At 36.0% G+C, this 16,161-nt stretch overlaps 1 protein-coding gene across 3 annotated transcripts in view; it reads left to right on the top strand.

Annotated features, from left to right (window-relative positions):
- The window catches only part of KCNH7 (potassium voltage-gated channel subfamily H member 7), a 247,618-nt gene that overhangs the window by 131,906 nt on the left and 99,551 nt on the right, over positions 1-16,161 (top strand). For 2 of the 3 annotated variants that reach the window (XM_086615257.1, XM_086615258.1), the window contains exon 3: positions 14,855-15,010. In XM_086615257.1, the coding sequence (XP_086471383.1) occupies positions 14,855-15,010 (156 nt within the window). Of the gene's footprint in view, positions 1-14,854; positions 15,015-16,161 lie in introns of all 3 variants that reach the window. The other variant, XM_086615259.1, reaches the window with a different exon arrangement.

Below are 16,161 nucleotides of genomic sequence, written 5' to 3' on the forward strand. Positions count from 1 at the left end.
GAATTCCATTTTGCACTATGCGTGAAGCTGGTTATGTCTCAAACAGATGTCCAAAGAAGGCTGATGGACTATTATAGGAAATGGAAAGCAAAACAGCAAATAAAAGGCCTTAAATTCAGAGCCTCATTCACTTGTTTGTCTACAGAAAGGTTCATGGGTAGGGTGAACATGCCAAAGTCTCCCAGAAGAGCACATGAGCCAGAGGACAGTGTTTCTCTGAGCAGCAATCAAATTTTTGTCTTCTGGGAAACATTAGGAAACATATTTCAGGAACACTTTTATCAATTTGCAAAAGTATTCATTAGTTTTTGAAGTGACTTTGCCTTAGAAATTCCTCTACTGTGTCCATATTTCTTCCTTTCCTATGTTGTCCACAAGAAGTAAATCAGAAGCCAAGAGTGTGAGTGTGTACTGTATAGTAATGTTTGCCAAGAGATGCTAAGGGATCTACAGCCCTATAGGAGCTCTGAGAAAGCATGCATAAGTGATAGAAAGGAAAAGCAGCTGGCAGAGCATCTCGTGGGGAGAGCCTGAGTCACTAGCTGTAGGGTCTGCAGTGACAGGACTTTGGAATCACCCATTTTGATGAAGCAGATTGAGGCTGGATGTATGCCCTGAACTAGATACCACCCAGAAGCAGCTGATAAGCGAAGCACAATTTATTTAGCTATTTCATCAACAATTATGTTCAACTTGAAAAACAAAGCTGGCAAAATAAAATCATGCCAAGCAAGCTGGAGCACTATGTGAGGTCTCTAAAATCCAGCTCTCTAGGTAGAATACCTTTCCAAGCCTTCACTATTTAGTTTTTAGCACACGAAAATCTTATTCTGGGGTCTGCCAACAGTCTGTCTCATTAATATTATTCAGCATTGACCTTTTTTTTTTTTGTAATATTTGCACTTCTTCCTAACAAAACATAATGTTTTGCTATTAAACTGTCTGGATTTAGATACTCAGCTTAGAAAATCCAACTCACTCCATGGAATTACTTACCATTTCTCCAGCAAAAGCCCCCTACCGAAAGATGTTCTGAATGGCACTTAGACTTTTTTGCCTGAAGTGAACTGGGCAAATATCTCCATCCTGTCGATTACCAACAGGAGTGTTATAGCACACACGCACATATCCACACAGACAGGAAGTCATATGAAGAATTAAGTAAGCAGTCAGTCCTCAGCCATGTTCTAGGGCAAGAATCCAGCAACTTGTGGGAGGGCACCATGCCAGCCTAACAGATGGACATGCATATGGGTAGTGAGGACATCATGTGAAGCCATCAAGTATGGATACTAAGGGCATGATTCCAACCTAAGAACACGAGCTTTCTGTGAAGGTTAAGAGGATGTTAAGCTGGATTTACTTTCAAAAATAAAGAATAAATTCCATTGCCATGTCCAGTAACAGTTATGCTCTTAGTTAATCAGATAGAATTGTTGGTGGCTAAAAAGAGCTTTTTTTCTAACAGAATTATTATGAAGTAGAATTTTAATATTTCACAAGGGAGATTTCATTCTGACAAATATTATTTGTGGGGAGATGTAGTTAATTATAATGATTTTGCACTGGTGCTTTGACCCTGCATCCCCATCTGGTCTGTGCCTTTTTCCTAAAGGAGACAGGACACAGCTATTTGAGCAGCAAATGCAGCCCAGATAGCCAAATGCATCCTCCAGCAACTGTTACTGGGTGGGTCAGAGTTGGGAACCACTGCCCTTTTCTGCTGAGGAGAGAACAGAAGAACAGAGGCACATCACCTCCACACACATTGCCCTAGAAAGTATGGAGCTAGCACTGCTGATGCATCGAAGTGAAAAACAGGCATGCGCATCCCACAGCTGTGTGCTGCTATGCCCATCAACAGGAGGGAGAAAGGGATCAGGTGTCATGCCTTGTGAATTTAATTCACTGCTACATCGTCATAATCCAAGGATGGGCCAAAGTCTGTTGCTGTGATCCCACTTCTTGCTAAGGTCAGAACATAGAAATCTGACTAGATCATGAAGGGCTTTTGAAAATTTACAAATTAACTAAGCAGAGCACCTGAAATTGTATTCATGTAAGAATAAAAGAGAGGCAGCATCTTGGTTTATGGAGCACTGTGGATTCAGAGCAAAGTTGGGCCAGGAAGCACCGAATTCCTCTTTCAATTGAAATGAGATATTCAGAAGAAACATTAGAACTTTATGAACATTAATAGTACATAGGTTTTGTTGATTAAAAGGACTTCTAGTCCTGATCTAAAAGCATAAAGAGAGGGAGAACCACTGCTTCCTCTGATGGTTCATTCCAGAGGATACCGCTTGAATTATCTGCCTTCAGCTTCCAGACATTTAGGTTCTTTCTGCTACACTCAACAGCTCCTTAGTATTCAGCACACTTTCCATGAAGTTGCTGATTGCAATGCAAGTCATTTCTCAAACTGCTTTTCACTAAACAACAAAGATTGACATCTTTAGATTCACACCAAAGGAATTTTCTGAATAATGCTATTCTTCTGCCCTTTTTTATGCCCTCTCCAATTTTTCAATATCCTCTAAGAATTCAGATGCCAGAAAATGCATGCAATAATACCGTTTTAGTTTCTCCAGTGCTGTATACATAGGAGAAGGTTGACTTCCTAAACTACCTTTTTATGCAGGCTATGCTGGCCATTCTTACACATTATCCTATTATTTTTTTAGTGAGACAGTACATTCCAGGATATAGCTACCATTTTTTAGTTTCAGCCTACGTGCCCTGATTCTATAACTGTATGATTAAATTTACTATTTCAGAATGCATTTGTTTGCATTTAATGCCCCTCTTACAATATAATCCAAATTCTTCTAACTAATTACCATGTCATTAGCCACTTCACAACTAGTTTTTGAAACATCCATACATTTCATGTAAATTATTTTATATTTTCTCCAGATGTTGTCAAAGCAAATTAATGCTATTGTGGTCATTTCTGCGGACTTTCACTAGAAACTCTGGCACTGAATCGTGATCCTCTATTAACGGCTTTTTGGAAGTTCTCAGTCAATTTGTAAACTGTTTAATGAGCTTTTTATAAGTATGGTGCTATTACTTTGTTTGAATATTGTATAGCAATCAGTAGAATATCTTTCAAAAGCAACGTCTGTAATGGCTACTTGGTTGGGTTTTTATACAAAGAATATAATGATCAAATCAGATTTCTTGTCCATTAATAATGTTCGCATTACCCTGCTGAGTGACATTAATTATATTCCTGTCAGGTATTCTTTATTAAACTAATCTAACATCACAAGTTTCATTAATTTGCTTAGAACTGATGTCAGGCTCACTGCCATACAGTCATTTCAACTACTGCGGCCCTTTTATGAATGCTGGCACAATATTAGCATTGTTCCAACCTTCTGGAACTTTGCCCAGCAAGATTTGTTAAGAGGTTACACCAGAGTTGTAGACTGCTGAGTTGTAGGCCTATACCTTTGAGTATAATTTTTCCAAGTTTACTGATGTTTTGGATCTAGCAAAGACTTACCATAGTTCAGAAATATTTCTTAAAGGATCTACCTAGTTGTTGCATAATTATTATCGCATACTTATTAACAATTTTACTACAACTATTGCTATTGAGATTTTTATGGACTTTCACTATTATTGGAAATAATTTTTGCTTAATGTAGTTACATACCTATTTACTGTCCTTAGTCTTGCTCTGTTGTCACATTCTTCTATCAACTTTCTATGTTTCATACCTCTTGGTTTCCAGAGATGCATATTTACCTTCTCCTTTCTCCGTTCATTACATGCCTGTTAATTCCTATGTGTCGCCATTACTTTTGCATTCAATGCAGAGGGACTTGCAGCTAAGATTTTCAGCATCTTTGAATCATTACTCTTTTGTTATCTAACATTTTCATTAAGAATTCCAATTTTTCATTCATATATTTATCTGATTTATCCTCCTTACATTTTTCTCAATAATAAAAAATTATCCATTTAGAAGAATCACCAATTTACTGCTTGGGATTGTTCTTGGTTTGTCTACACTGATTGCAATCAGCTCATGAAAACCACCCCTAGGGCAGTCATGAACTTCTAGTCCAGTAAGTTATTCGTATTTATCAATTCTAGTGAGATCTCAAATTAAAATACATCTTATTAGGCATGGAGACTTTCCATCAGAAATTTTTTTTATAGAAACATTTAATATTTTACTAGTGTGTTTGACAAACCTCCAGTATGTAGACCTCCCATCAGACTTATTAATACACATTCAAAATCCCACTATTTTGTGTTATCAAGAACTCCACAATATCACGTCTCTTTTAGCTGCTTTGTTTGTCTTGGTAGGTTACATCCACTTGTTATATGATCCCAGTAGCTTGACTGGTCCCATCAGCTTTCAGGACTGGCTTTCTCACTGACGAGGGTTTCCAGATGATCATGTTTGTTGCCAAGACCTCATGACAGCTATTTCATACAAGAATCTCTCATTTTGTATCTGTCTGTTCTCTCCTTTTGGACACATTTTGCTGGATTAAAGTACTCTAATACACACCCTATGACTTGACATCTGACACAGTATGTTTTTTTCTACAAGTTTGGCTTTTGTTTATTTCTAACTATTCATTGTCAACTCTTTTATAAAGCATCAGGAAGGGTATGCTTCCATGAGTATGATTTTCCAAGGGTATGATTTCCATGAGAAAAGCATCTAAATTTAGAATATGTTACTCTTTCCACTTGGCCAATGGACATGGATGCACGTTGCACTTGTGAAAGTTTGCAGCAATGATCTCTCTTTTGCCTCAGGGGACCTGCTGTTGATCTGGTTTTCTATATCATTCTTCATACTGTGTGGCCAGTTAATGCCTTCTTCTTTTTGATATCTATTGAGAACTGTATCACAAAAAAACCTTAATCTCCCTGAAATGACCAGTGTAAGTGAGAACAGAATATGGATCACTCCTTTACTTCGTGGTATATTCTGAACCAATACCATGGACAAATGAAACAAATTACTGAAATGGAGTTCTGGCTTTTTTTTTTTGCTTTTTTTTTCCCTCCCATTCTGCTTTGTAAGGTTATTCAATTAGTTCTTAAAATAGTTTCTGTAGTTTAATTTGGGGAAATAAATGAGGTTACTTTCGCAAAAATGTCTTATTCTGCACTTTTTCTGCAAGATAGACAGTATTCAACAAACTTGAACTCCCTTTTCTCATGAGCGTAATAAGACATTTCTCAGTTGAATGCCCAGAGGTGCATAGCTTCTAATGAGGGTTTAGAAAGAATAGCTAGGGGGGGAAGGAGAGAGAGAAAGAGAGAAATAAAGAGAGAGGACAAAAATAAAGAAAAAAGACATCTTCCATTTTAGCACATACAATTAAATACATGCTAACTCTTAGCCAACTAGCTAAAAAAATAAGAACTGCTATTTGTCAGCTAGTTGTTTTTTGTAAAGATTTATGTTTAAGGTATATTTAACTTTAAATCGACACATGATGTTTGTAAACAGACACTAAAACTCTGTGATTGTTCAGTTTTCTTTTTAAAAATGTGACAGAAAATGTGTCCTACCATTGTTTTTCACCTTGAGCTATACATCTGGTATTTGTGCAGTACTATGCTTTAATAAGCTTACTGAAACTGTGAATGAAAAAAGTCGAAACATTTTCATAATGAAATCCAGTTGTTTTCAAAACTATTCTAATTACATGTAATTCCACTGAATTAATGTAATCCCTACTGCTATGACCTTTCCTAATTAAAAATTCTCTGTCTTCACATAGACTGAAAAATGAATGAAAATTACTTTAACTAATATGTAAATGCTTGTTAATACAACTGAAAACATAGTATAACAAACTCATTTTCATAATACTTCATTATTATCACTTAGGTTAAGTTATTGCATTTTTTTAAACCACCTCTCCAACTTCAGAAAAGAATCTGATATTTCATCACTGACTCTTCTCAAGCGATACTGATCTATGTCCAATGAAGTTGGACATTTTTTATTGTCCACTGTCACGTATGTCCTCTGTGTTTTATGGCATTACATTCTGTGTTCTCTTTTGTTAACAGACATAAAACTCTAGTCACATATATCCACATTTTAGCACCTAACAAAATCATTTTAATATATCTTCAGCTCAAATATATCATGCAGATGAGCAAACGATGGATTTTCTATTCACTGTTAATCCTGAAAATTATTTTTTTATATATTTGCAAGTGAAACAAACATTTTGAAATATTTTTTCTCACATGAATATCTTGTATACTGTAGAAAAAATCACTTTTCAATATTGTCCTCTAAAAATAATAAATATTTAATTCTGAAAATGTCTAAGTGAAACATTTCAGTTTCTCTCTTTCTAAAATCGCACTGTTGATAGCCATGTTTCCCTGTAAAAAAGTTCAGTTATTAAATTCATCAAGTGTAGTATATCCTGCATTCACTACAACTATATTACAATTGTCTATAAAAACAAGCATTTATGCTAATAAAATAAAATGAAAACCATTGGGCTTGCCTCATTCACATAGTCTGTTACATCTACGACACAAAAGAATGAAAAATCCTCCCCAGTTATTCAACAGTCAACTTCCAAAGAGTTAACAGATTTAACAAGCCTTTTTTTTTCAGACATATAGCCCTTTGTGCAATCTGCCCTGACCTTCCTTGTCTGACTGCTTAGCATCTGGTAATACACTGTGTGGTGCACTCCGAGGCTTTACATAGGTGCAAGGAACCTGGCACAAGATACTTCACTGTATATGCAGAGAACAAAATATTCTCATTAGCAAATCAGAGATATTACTTTTCAGAAGTAGCACTTCTTGCCATGTTCTTCTGGAAGAAAAAGACAATGTGTAATAGAGATTTCAGACTACATTCAGGAGAGTAAATGATTCCAAGTAACGCTCATGTTTGAACACACCATCTTTGCAAACTGTCAGTAACAAGATCCCATCCAGAAAACAATTTCAGATCCAGCTTTCACCTCACTACGCATGTACCAGAGTGTATCTCTGAGAAAAATCGCCTTGAGAGAGTGTGCAAGACTGACTGTAGGAACTGGGCCTCCTGACTTCAGTCTGTGCTCTAGAGAAACCTCCTCTGACAAAACTCAAATGTAGTTTTAAGGTGAACTGAGACAGAAAGAAAAAAGCCTATCTTGCAGTTTCTGCACCAGCTGTGGTTTCCTAAAAATTGTTCTATGTGCAGCCTGGAACCTAAACAAGTCTTTATCCTTCTAAGTACAAACACTTTTCAACATTTTTCACTCTATGCTCTTTTCTTTGTCATTACTTTACAGACACATAGCATCACTGCTTGTTTATATTTCATTTCATTTTTCTTTCCTCATCAAATATTTAATTGCTCTATATCTTCTGTACATGTTTATATATGCTTAAACAACAAAGCACTAGAAACTGTCCTCCCATATAAAATGTGTTCAGCATTATAATTAATCACCATAGCTCTATTAGTGTAGGTGTAGATATTATAATTAGGAGGTTAGCAATAATTGTGTCAATGCAGTAGCATAAGAAATGCTTGAGCAAACAATTGAACAATTTATCTAGCTATTGAATTGTATTATAAATGGGATTAAAGAGAGAGGAAATGAGATACTTATGTAGGCCAGTCCAATAATGAACTTGTCCACAGCCTCCAGAGGGTAATTTTTATTTTAGTTTGCCAGCTTAAAAATTCTTCCCTCTACTCTAAACACTGTAAGTTAATACCTTACAAAACATACATCAGTCTTATAAATCAAATCTTAGTATCAGCAACCATTTCAGTGGCAGAATGAATATCTATTTGAAATGAAGGGTGGAGTGAAATGTCAAAGGGAACAGGTCCCATTTAATCACAGTAAGTTCCCTAATAAATATCAGCCAAATATACTCTTCTTGTCCCTACCCACCCCCCTTGAAAACAGCTATTCAACTGAAAAGGGATATAATACATTTCAACCTGCCATCTATTTTTAGTTGTTCTCTGCAATGGATCTTTTAAAAGAGACAGTCCTACAGATAGATGTAGGAATAGATGTACTGGAATAGATGCTCTTTATGGGTACAAATGTTGTCATCTTTAGTCTTAGCATCAAGTTTCCTCCTATTCCTCACGTGTGCATCTACATAACAAATGGGAGGCAGGGAGGGAAGGAATATCCGAAGGTAATTCTTTCCTTTAGTGCCAAAGTTTTGACAAAATTTAAATAGGGTCTTTACAGTTCAGGTGTCTCCAAAGATCTGAATAAATGACATCAAGTACAAAGATGCAAAGAGCTGCAGGTAAAAAGAGACAGAAATATTTGTTTGATAGTTCTTTCATGGGGTTGTTACAGAATTGAGCAAGTAGCTACGCGGTGTCTGTCTCCGGTGATCTGATTCTACATCACTAAGAGCTGGGCAATTTTCTCAGGGCAGATTCAGTCACTCTTCCACTCATTTTTATTGTATAAATGGGCAGACTAAGTTGTGAAAATTTGTTAGTAAATAGCTAGTTTTAATTGACACAGAAATGGGCTTGCAAAGGCATTTGGAGCCCTTTAACATAACATCATGTGAAATTCTGCAGGGTTTTGCATGACTATTTTCAACATAATACTATAGGAATAGAGTTCTTAGTATGATTTGGGAAAGAAAGCAAACCTTTCCAGTAAGTCCACTGAAAAGAAGATTCCCTGTGACATGCTGCATTATTCCTGGCTTCTGCTTTAATAGAAACACAAAAGCAGAGATTTTCAGCCCTTGACTGGTCATGGTGAGTCCCCACCTCACAATACACACCATCCCTCAATGGCAAACTGGCTTTCACTTGAATATTCAATATACACCCCCAGTGTGATTGTCCCTAAATGCCAACAAAAGCTCAGCTAAGTACCATTTTTGCTCAGAGTGGACCACAAGCCAGAGGTAAATAGACCTCTGGATTTTAAGCACAAAAGAAAAAGACTTTCTTTAGCGATAAGTCACAGAAATTATACAAGGCAGAGCAAGTACTCACTGGGTACTGTTTTTCTTCCGATTTCGTTTTCTTTGTTTATAATCCTTCAAGGATACAAGGTGCTTTGCTTTACTGGTCTCATTAGTAAATTACAACCAGTCATTTTCTGATGTCCTTCTTCTGCACTATTCACAGCTTGATGAGAGCACTTGCTTGCTAAAACAAGGTCTTAATCAGTTTGTTACCAGAATCTGGACAACATATAGAAAAAAGTTTTGGCTTGCTTTCATTTTTTTTTTCAAAGTTTGGCTGAGAGTAGATGTGGAACAAGAGGAAACAAGGTCACAATTCCAGAAGATCACATGTGAAGCTGTTTCAAGTAAGAGTATTCTGCTTATCCTAAGGGCATTTCAGGAATGCAAAAGTCTTATCAGCAGTGTGCAAGAGACAGCCTTATTTTGCAAGATTTTGTATCCCCCTTCCCACCCTGCCTTCCATCTAATTCATCTGCCACACAGTCCCTGTGACCCTACCACACCGGTCCATCTAAGGAGCATGTCCAGATTCACTCCTTTATCTGCCAGCATTTGGCAACAAAATAGATTCTAAACGGAATCTTATTCTCTGGGCCAGAGAATAAGACTTGAGTTATCAGCATTTCCTATGCTCCTAAGGGGCTTGTTAACTACTTGTATTTGCCATGCTGGGCATGGCGGACGAAACCTGCAGCCTCAGCCTTCCTGAATGCCCACACAAAGCAGGGCAGTCTCTCCTTTCCCAAGATCAGAGCATACCTTTCATTTCATTAAATTCCGTTTAGTTTCCACCTGGACTAATATTGCCCTGGATTTGAATAAACAGAGTAACCAACTTTCCAAGACTTGCCCCAGTCTGGAACAAGTAGAGACGCTTATTTTATCCATTAGGGAGGATGAGAATATTGGATTTGAGGAGTTAAGAAGCTAGTAGAAAGCCATGCCTTGGCTTCTCATCCCGGTGATGAAGACTCCATGAAGAACAGGCAAAGTGAAGAGAAGATCTTCCACATTAATTCTCCCTCAGATTATCGCTTTTCTTTCCCCAAAGAAGTTCTTATTAACATTGGGCAATCCCCATGAGCCATGATATGATGAAAGGACAAATAAGGCTGTAAATTTGAACACAAGATACCAAAATGCCATTGCTTATGTTTTATTACATGATGTTCTTTGTTCTTTCTATTTATTTTAAGTCAACTCTTTTTTAACAGGGGAATATTAAGTTTCTACTTAGTGTAACAGTGATTTAGACTCTAATGATGTCAGAGTAACTAGTCAAAAATGAACCTCTGAAAACAATACGTTTCACCTCGTTACTAACAAAATGGGAACTATGCAGACTTTTCTGTGCTCCTTTTCAGTAAAATATTGATAGAATTAAGACTAAGCTTAGTACACAATATAATATGAAATTTATTTACTTGCATTTCTACTATAATTGATAGTTTAAGATTTTAAACTAAAATGTAAGGTAGAAGTTCTATGTAACTAATATGTTCTAAGTTTGTGCCTCTGAAAGAAGGCATTTTGAGCATGTATTTTGATGACAAAACATGAATCATATCAAGGGAAATAGAAGGTAGTTATTTCCAAAATAAACATGCTGATTATTTAATAAAAATGCAAAGAACATCCAGCTTCCTTCTCTTGTCCCTTTATTATAAGATGGTCACACTGCAGAAATGTTTCATTCAAATCTGTCTTCAAACAGAGAACAGGACTGCCTAGCTCTGGAAACATTTACAATAACTCTGCCTCTAATTTTAACTGTCTTTGGTCTTGTTCTAGTAAGCAAGCTGTTGTTGGGTCTTCTTTTGTTCTGTTTTGATTTCTTTCTTCTCACTTTCAATTTTAAATGAGCAGAAGTGGCTATGGATTGTACAGATACCTACACTGGACTACTTGTAGCTTGCAGCAGTAAAAAATAACCATAACCCTAGAACACTCTTTTATGAGGTCAACCTGTCTGGAAATTTGTATATGCACACAGAGGATATACTCGACATATTTCTTTCTATGGCCTTAGTCAGTTTTCCACAGCATCTCTAGTAAGAAAAAATATCTGAGAAGCCATAAATGCTTTGGCGCAGGGAGCCAAGATTGGTTCCAAAACAGGTTGGAACCAGTCTCAGTCCCAGTGAAGGCAGTCTTCAAACTTGTACTGAGGTGGGGGAGTCTGAATTTTTTAATAGTGAAATGCAGATGGCAACTGTCAGACTCATTCAGGGCAACAGGGCTGCAGAATTCTCCTGTAGAACCACCATGGATTTTCAGGACTCCCTGTTGCATGAAACGTGGGGCTTCTGCAGAATTAGGACAATTACCTAAATGCCAAGAGTATCTCATTTCTCAGAGATCCTTTGAGCTTGGCATATGCAATGGCCTGTGAAAATTTTGTTCCCAAGAAGGCTGAATCAAAATAGTTGTTTGGGATGTGTTATTTTTCAAAGTTTGCATGTCAGACTTTTGCATATGAAAATGGAGACTCGTAATTCGGAATGCCTTCACTGTTGTATTAATTGTATTGTCCTCTCGCAGTTGCTCATAAACAGTGCTATTACAATTCAAATAAATGACCGCAGTTGTATCTAGAAGATTCAGCCTGATAAAAATCTAAAGTCTTCTATAAAAAATCACTGGAAAGGTAAATAGATTTTGCGAACCAGATTAATTGGTTTGATGTGCCTGCTTTGTACTGCTCTCATGGAGCAAGTCAACTTTAAACGCTATGCAGCCAGATATTTAAATAGGCTTTGCTTCACCAGGATTGCTCAAATGGTGCAATATATCCTTATATAATCCTAATATAACCTAAATCTTTATTTTTTAACTATTTGTTGTCACTTATGTATCCAATTGGGCATTTATTTGTGTCACACTAGCCTGTCTGGTCTCATGAAATCATACTGTTGAAGACATATACAGAATCATACGTCATATCACACAGCATATAGGGAGCATAATATTTCTAGATATTTTACCACTAATTTAACTAGATGAAAGAGTGGGCTTTCATATGTCATAGACAAAAGAAAACAAGCCCTTATAACCATGGAATTCAAGCTGACAGGAAAATATCCAGCTTTTCCTCTTTATCACCTCCAACAATGATAACAAGAGAGCACAACCGATATATCTCATGATTACTCCTCAGCAGTAATCTTTAGAAAATCCAGATATATTGCTGGATATTGAATCTATTAATTATAAAGGTATAATTTTCATAATTATTCTGATTATATAATCCACTTGCCCTGTGCTGTTAGATGAGAAATGCAAATTCCAGAAACTTCATTACAGTTTTTATTGCTCATCAGAAGCATTTCTTATTCTCAAAATATTCAGTATAGAGACAAACCAGGGAAAATATGCTGAGTGCAATGAAGAGCAGTGGAATGCGAGAGTGCAAATACTGCATAAGATTGTATATAAACAGGCATACTTCTTAATAATTCTTTATTACCATCAAATCCAACAACTGAAAGCTTATCTTTTTAATTTGTTAGTATAGCATTCTTTCTTTGTACCTGACTCGTATTTTTCAGTCACACTAGGGTCTTCCTTGTTATTTTGTATTTTGTATTTCCTTATTGTCATTTCAATAAAGATAGATACTGATAAGTGTAGAGCAGGTAACAGTTTCCATACTAAAGAAAAACACTAACAGTGACTGCAACGGGCATTGTATTTTGGTTAAGTTGCAGAATTCCAACTCCAGACATTTGCACAAAGTAAATATTCCATGCCTCTTAAAAAGTCCAGGTGTCTTGGAAAAGCTTCAGACTAATGAACTACACTAGACTCCTTAGCCTGCTGGTGAATTACACCAGTATGAATCTTTCCCATTTTTTACCCCCAAAATATTACTACATACAGCTTTAATTTTTAACCCTGAGCACTTTTTGCAATGTTCCTAAGTTGTGGACTGTTAAACAGTTTATGCCTGTCCCCAGAGATGTGAATCCCTAGCTCCAGTACAAATGAGGTTTGTAAATGCTTGAGGGCGGAATGTTCTACATAAACGGGAGATAGTGTCATTACTTAGCACTGTGGGAAGCATTTCAAAAGCTGAAACACTCTTGCCTTCAAAAGTAGGAAAGTTTTTTAAGAAGTCTGAGGCTCCTTGTCTTCCTTCTTTCCAAAAACTGTTAAAAATTTGATCCACTGGAGTTCAGTGCTCTTGACAGCCATGCATGCCTCAGCCCAGCCCCACCTCCAGTCCTTTGTTTTGAAGGTGTCTGATTGGGGGACATCTGCTCAATCTATATATCTGCATGTCAAAATATTTCATGAAGTAGCAAGTATTTCCTTCCAAGCAAATCAATAAATAAAATTTGACTGTTTAAACTAAATATGTATCTTTATTAGTTAGCTAAAACCACAAAAATTACTTCTAAATTCTCTTCAGACCCTCTGTTTAACCAGTCTATGTTGCAATGCTTGGCCTGCAGCACTTCTATTTTTAGCTCTAATGGAACAGTCTTAAATTGCTTATTTTCTGTTTACTAAAGTCATTGAGCTTGTAACCATGGCAACTGTGGCAAGTGCCACAGCTTAACTGTATTGTTAAATAGATTGAAGGTACAGCTGCAAAACTTGAAAGGCCAGCATGTCAATTTTATACATAGCTCAAAGTGCCATATATGCCACATATAGCAAGTACTACATTAAATATGAGGAGCCAGAATCTGATTTTGGTTATAATGATATAAATCTTTACTATCTCTCTCCTCAATGGCAAAAAAAAAAAAAATATATATATATATATCTATCTTCTTGTGTAACCTAGATCAGGATCTGTTTTTGTCAAATCGCACAGCCTGTCAAGTTTCAGTGATTACTGCATTTGAATGCATAAATTGCAGATGATGTACATTAAACCAGCCCCTAGTTATCACGGAAAGACACCATCTCACAGTCAAGTTTGCATGAAGCTTTTAGTGCATTGTTGTATTGCTTACAGCAATCACATTATTTTTGGAACCACTGTATTCTGTTAGGTTAATAGAAGGAATTAAATCAAAACTAATGACCTTGTCAAATTAAACTTCTTAAGAGTTGTACTGGAAGAATTAACACAAAGAATTCTTTAAATCTGTAATTAGGCATTTGAACAAGAACACCCTTAGTACCAGAGGTGTTTAGAAATTACACCTCTGTTCATATCAGTATAAGCTGGATATGCTCCGTATATATGAAAGCTAAGGTACTTCTAAACTCATACTTCAAATTGTATGGAACATTTAAGTTAAATACTTCTGAAGATTATTGAAAATCATTATTACAGTTTAGAAGTCTGTTGTGATAGCATATAAAATCCTGTAGGATCAGATAACAAATATCATTTTTAACACAAATCTAAACAATATTATACAGCCCCGAAAAGATTGAGTGCTAAAATAAGAACAGTGATATATTTACACCCTTAAATATTTAATGCATGATTCATCCTGTTGTAATAGAACTGAAAGCTTGAAGAATGTTTGACATTTAGAAGAACGGAGTTCTGCTTTCTTCTGCTACTGTTGTGGTTGGAACAGTGTTCACATTGCTACTTTTGGTGCTAAATGTCTCCATATCACAAGTCTCGCTATATAGGTAATTTCAGTGAATAAAAAAGAAAACGTAAAATAGAGATTTTAAAGGAGAGATCTTATGGAAGAGGTCGTAATCTAATAAATTATCAAAAGATGTATTTCTTTCTATGAAAATGTTCCTGTTTAAATTAAAGAATAGTGTGTTTAATGTTCCATCATTAAATTCAAAGAGATATTCTTGGCTATCTATTGGTGTAACTGGACTTACTGGAGTGAAAAAGTAATGAAGTTTCCTTTCATTTATGTATTTCTCTCCTTTTTTTTTCCTCCATCCACAGGATCTACCTTCATTTGCAACACCCACATAATTCCAGTGAAAAATCAAGAGGGAGTAGCAATGATGTTTATTATTAACTTTGAGTATGTAACAGATGAAGAGAATGTGACATCTCCTGAGAAGTGCAAGCCAATATTGCCATCCAAACTTGTAAATCGTAAGTTACTCACTGAAAGTTCTCTGCTTACCTCTACTCTTAGCTGGGAGTATAATTAACCTGGGCAGTAATCATACCAAAGAAATTATGCAATTCCCATTGCCTGACTCATTTAAGATAGAGTTCAAAACAATAAGAAGTTAAATGTAGCAAACCTGTTATAAAATTGGCAAGATGATCTATCAGATCTTTGATAGTATTAACAGCATGGATCTTGTGAGTAGTGCTAGGAAATATAAATTCATTAAAAGTAAAACATTTCCCAGAAGTGCATTACCCTTGACAGAAATTGATTATGAATGGAAAACTGTAAAAAAGCATTATGATACAGCCCAAATATTTCACCTTAGCCTATTCAAAATTGAATATTTCTATTCTCCTTTCCAAATAAAAAAATAGTTGGTGGAAGGTTTCATTAAATTAGACGAGAAAATATGAAACATGAAAAAAAAAAAAGAAGCTGAAACATAATTAAACACTCAGATTTAATCAAACTGAAGTATTTAGACTGGCTTGAAGGATGAGGAGTTTTTTAGATATATAAGAAATGCTTTTGGTTTTATTCCACTCTGGAACATAAGTATTGTCAAAATCAGAAAACTCCACACAAAACAAAAGTCTTCTTATACAGCTAGACTGTGTATCTTTCTGTCCCACTATCTGCAGGACACGTGCTCTTCTGCTGACCTTCACCCTGTGCAGCAACAGACCATGATCCTTCTGCTTTGCACCTGCACTCACATAATCTGCTCTTACCACTACACATCCCCATTTGTACAAGCTCTTAGTAAAGCACAGAACGCTACGACAGTCAGCGGTAACGATCTGCACTGGCTGGCATGGGGAAAGAGCTCTGGCCGAATCACTCCGGATGGGCCAAAGTCTTTCCACTTATGTCTGTACAACCTTACAATGACAGTAGATGCAAGACTGAGGAAAGGAGAATTCCCATTACTGGAAATTAACAGTCTGCAAATAATTAAAAAAAACACCCACATGTTTTTAAAAGAGCCTTTGGAAATATTCTTTACAATACATATTTAAAATCTTGCACTTTTATACTTCCTTTTCTTTTTCTGTTTTGCAGGTGCTTTTTCTAAATACAGTATTTTCATTTTTCTTGAGATATCAAGAAAACACTTTTCTTTTTC

This window comes from Tauraco erythrolophus, chromosome 8 (assembly GCF_009769465.1).
Source record: "Tauraco erythrolophus isolate bTauEry1 chromosome 8, bTauEry1.pri, whole genome shotgun sequence".
NCBI lineage: Eukaryota > Metazoa > Chordata > Aves > Musophagiformes > Musophagidae > Tauraco > Tauraco erythrolophus.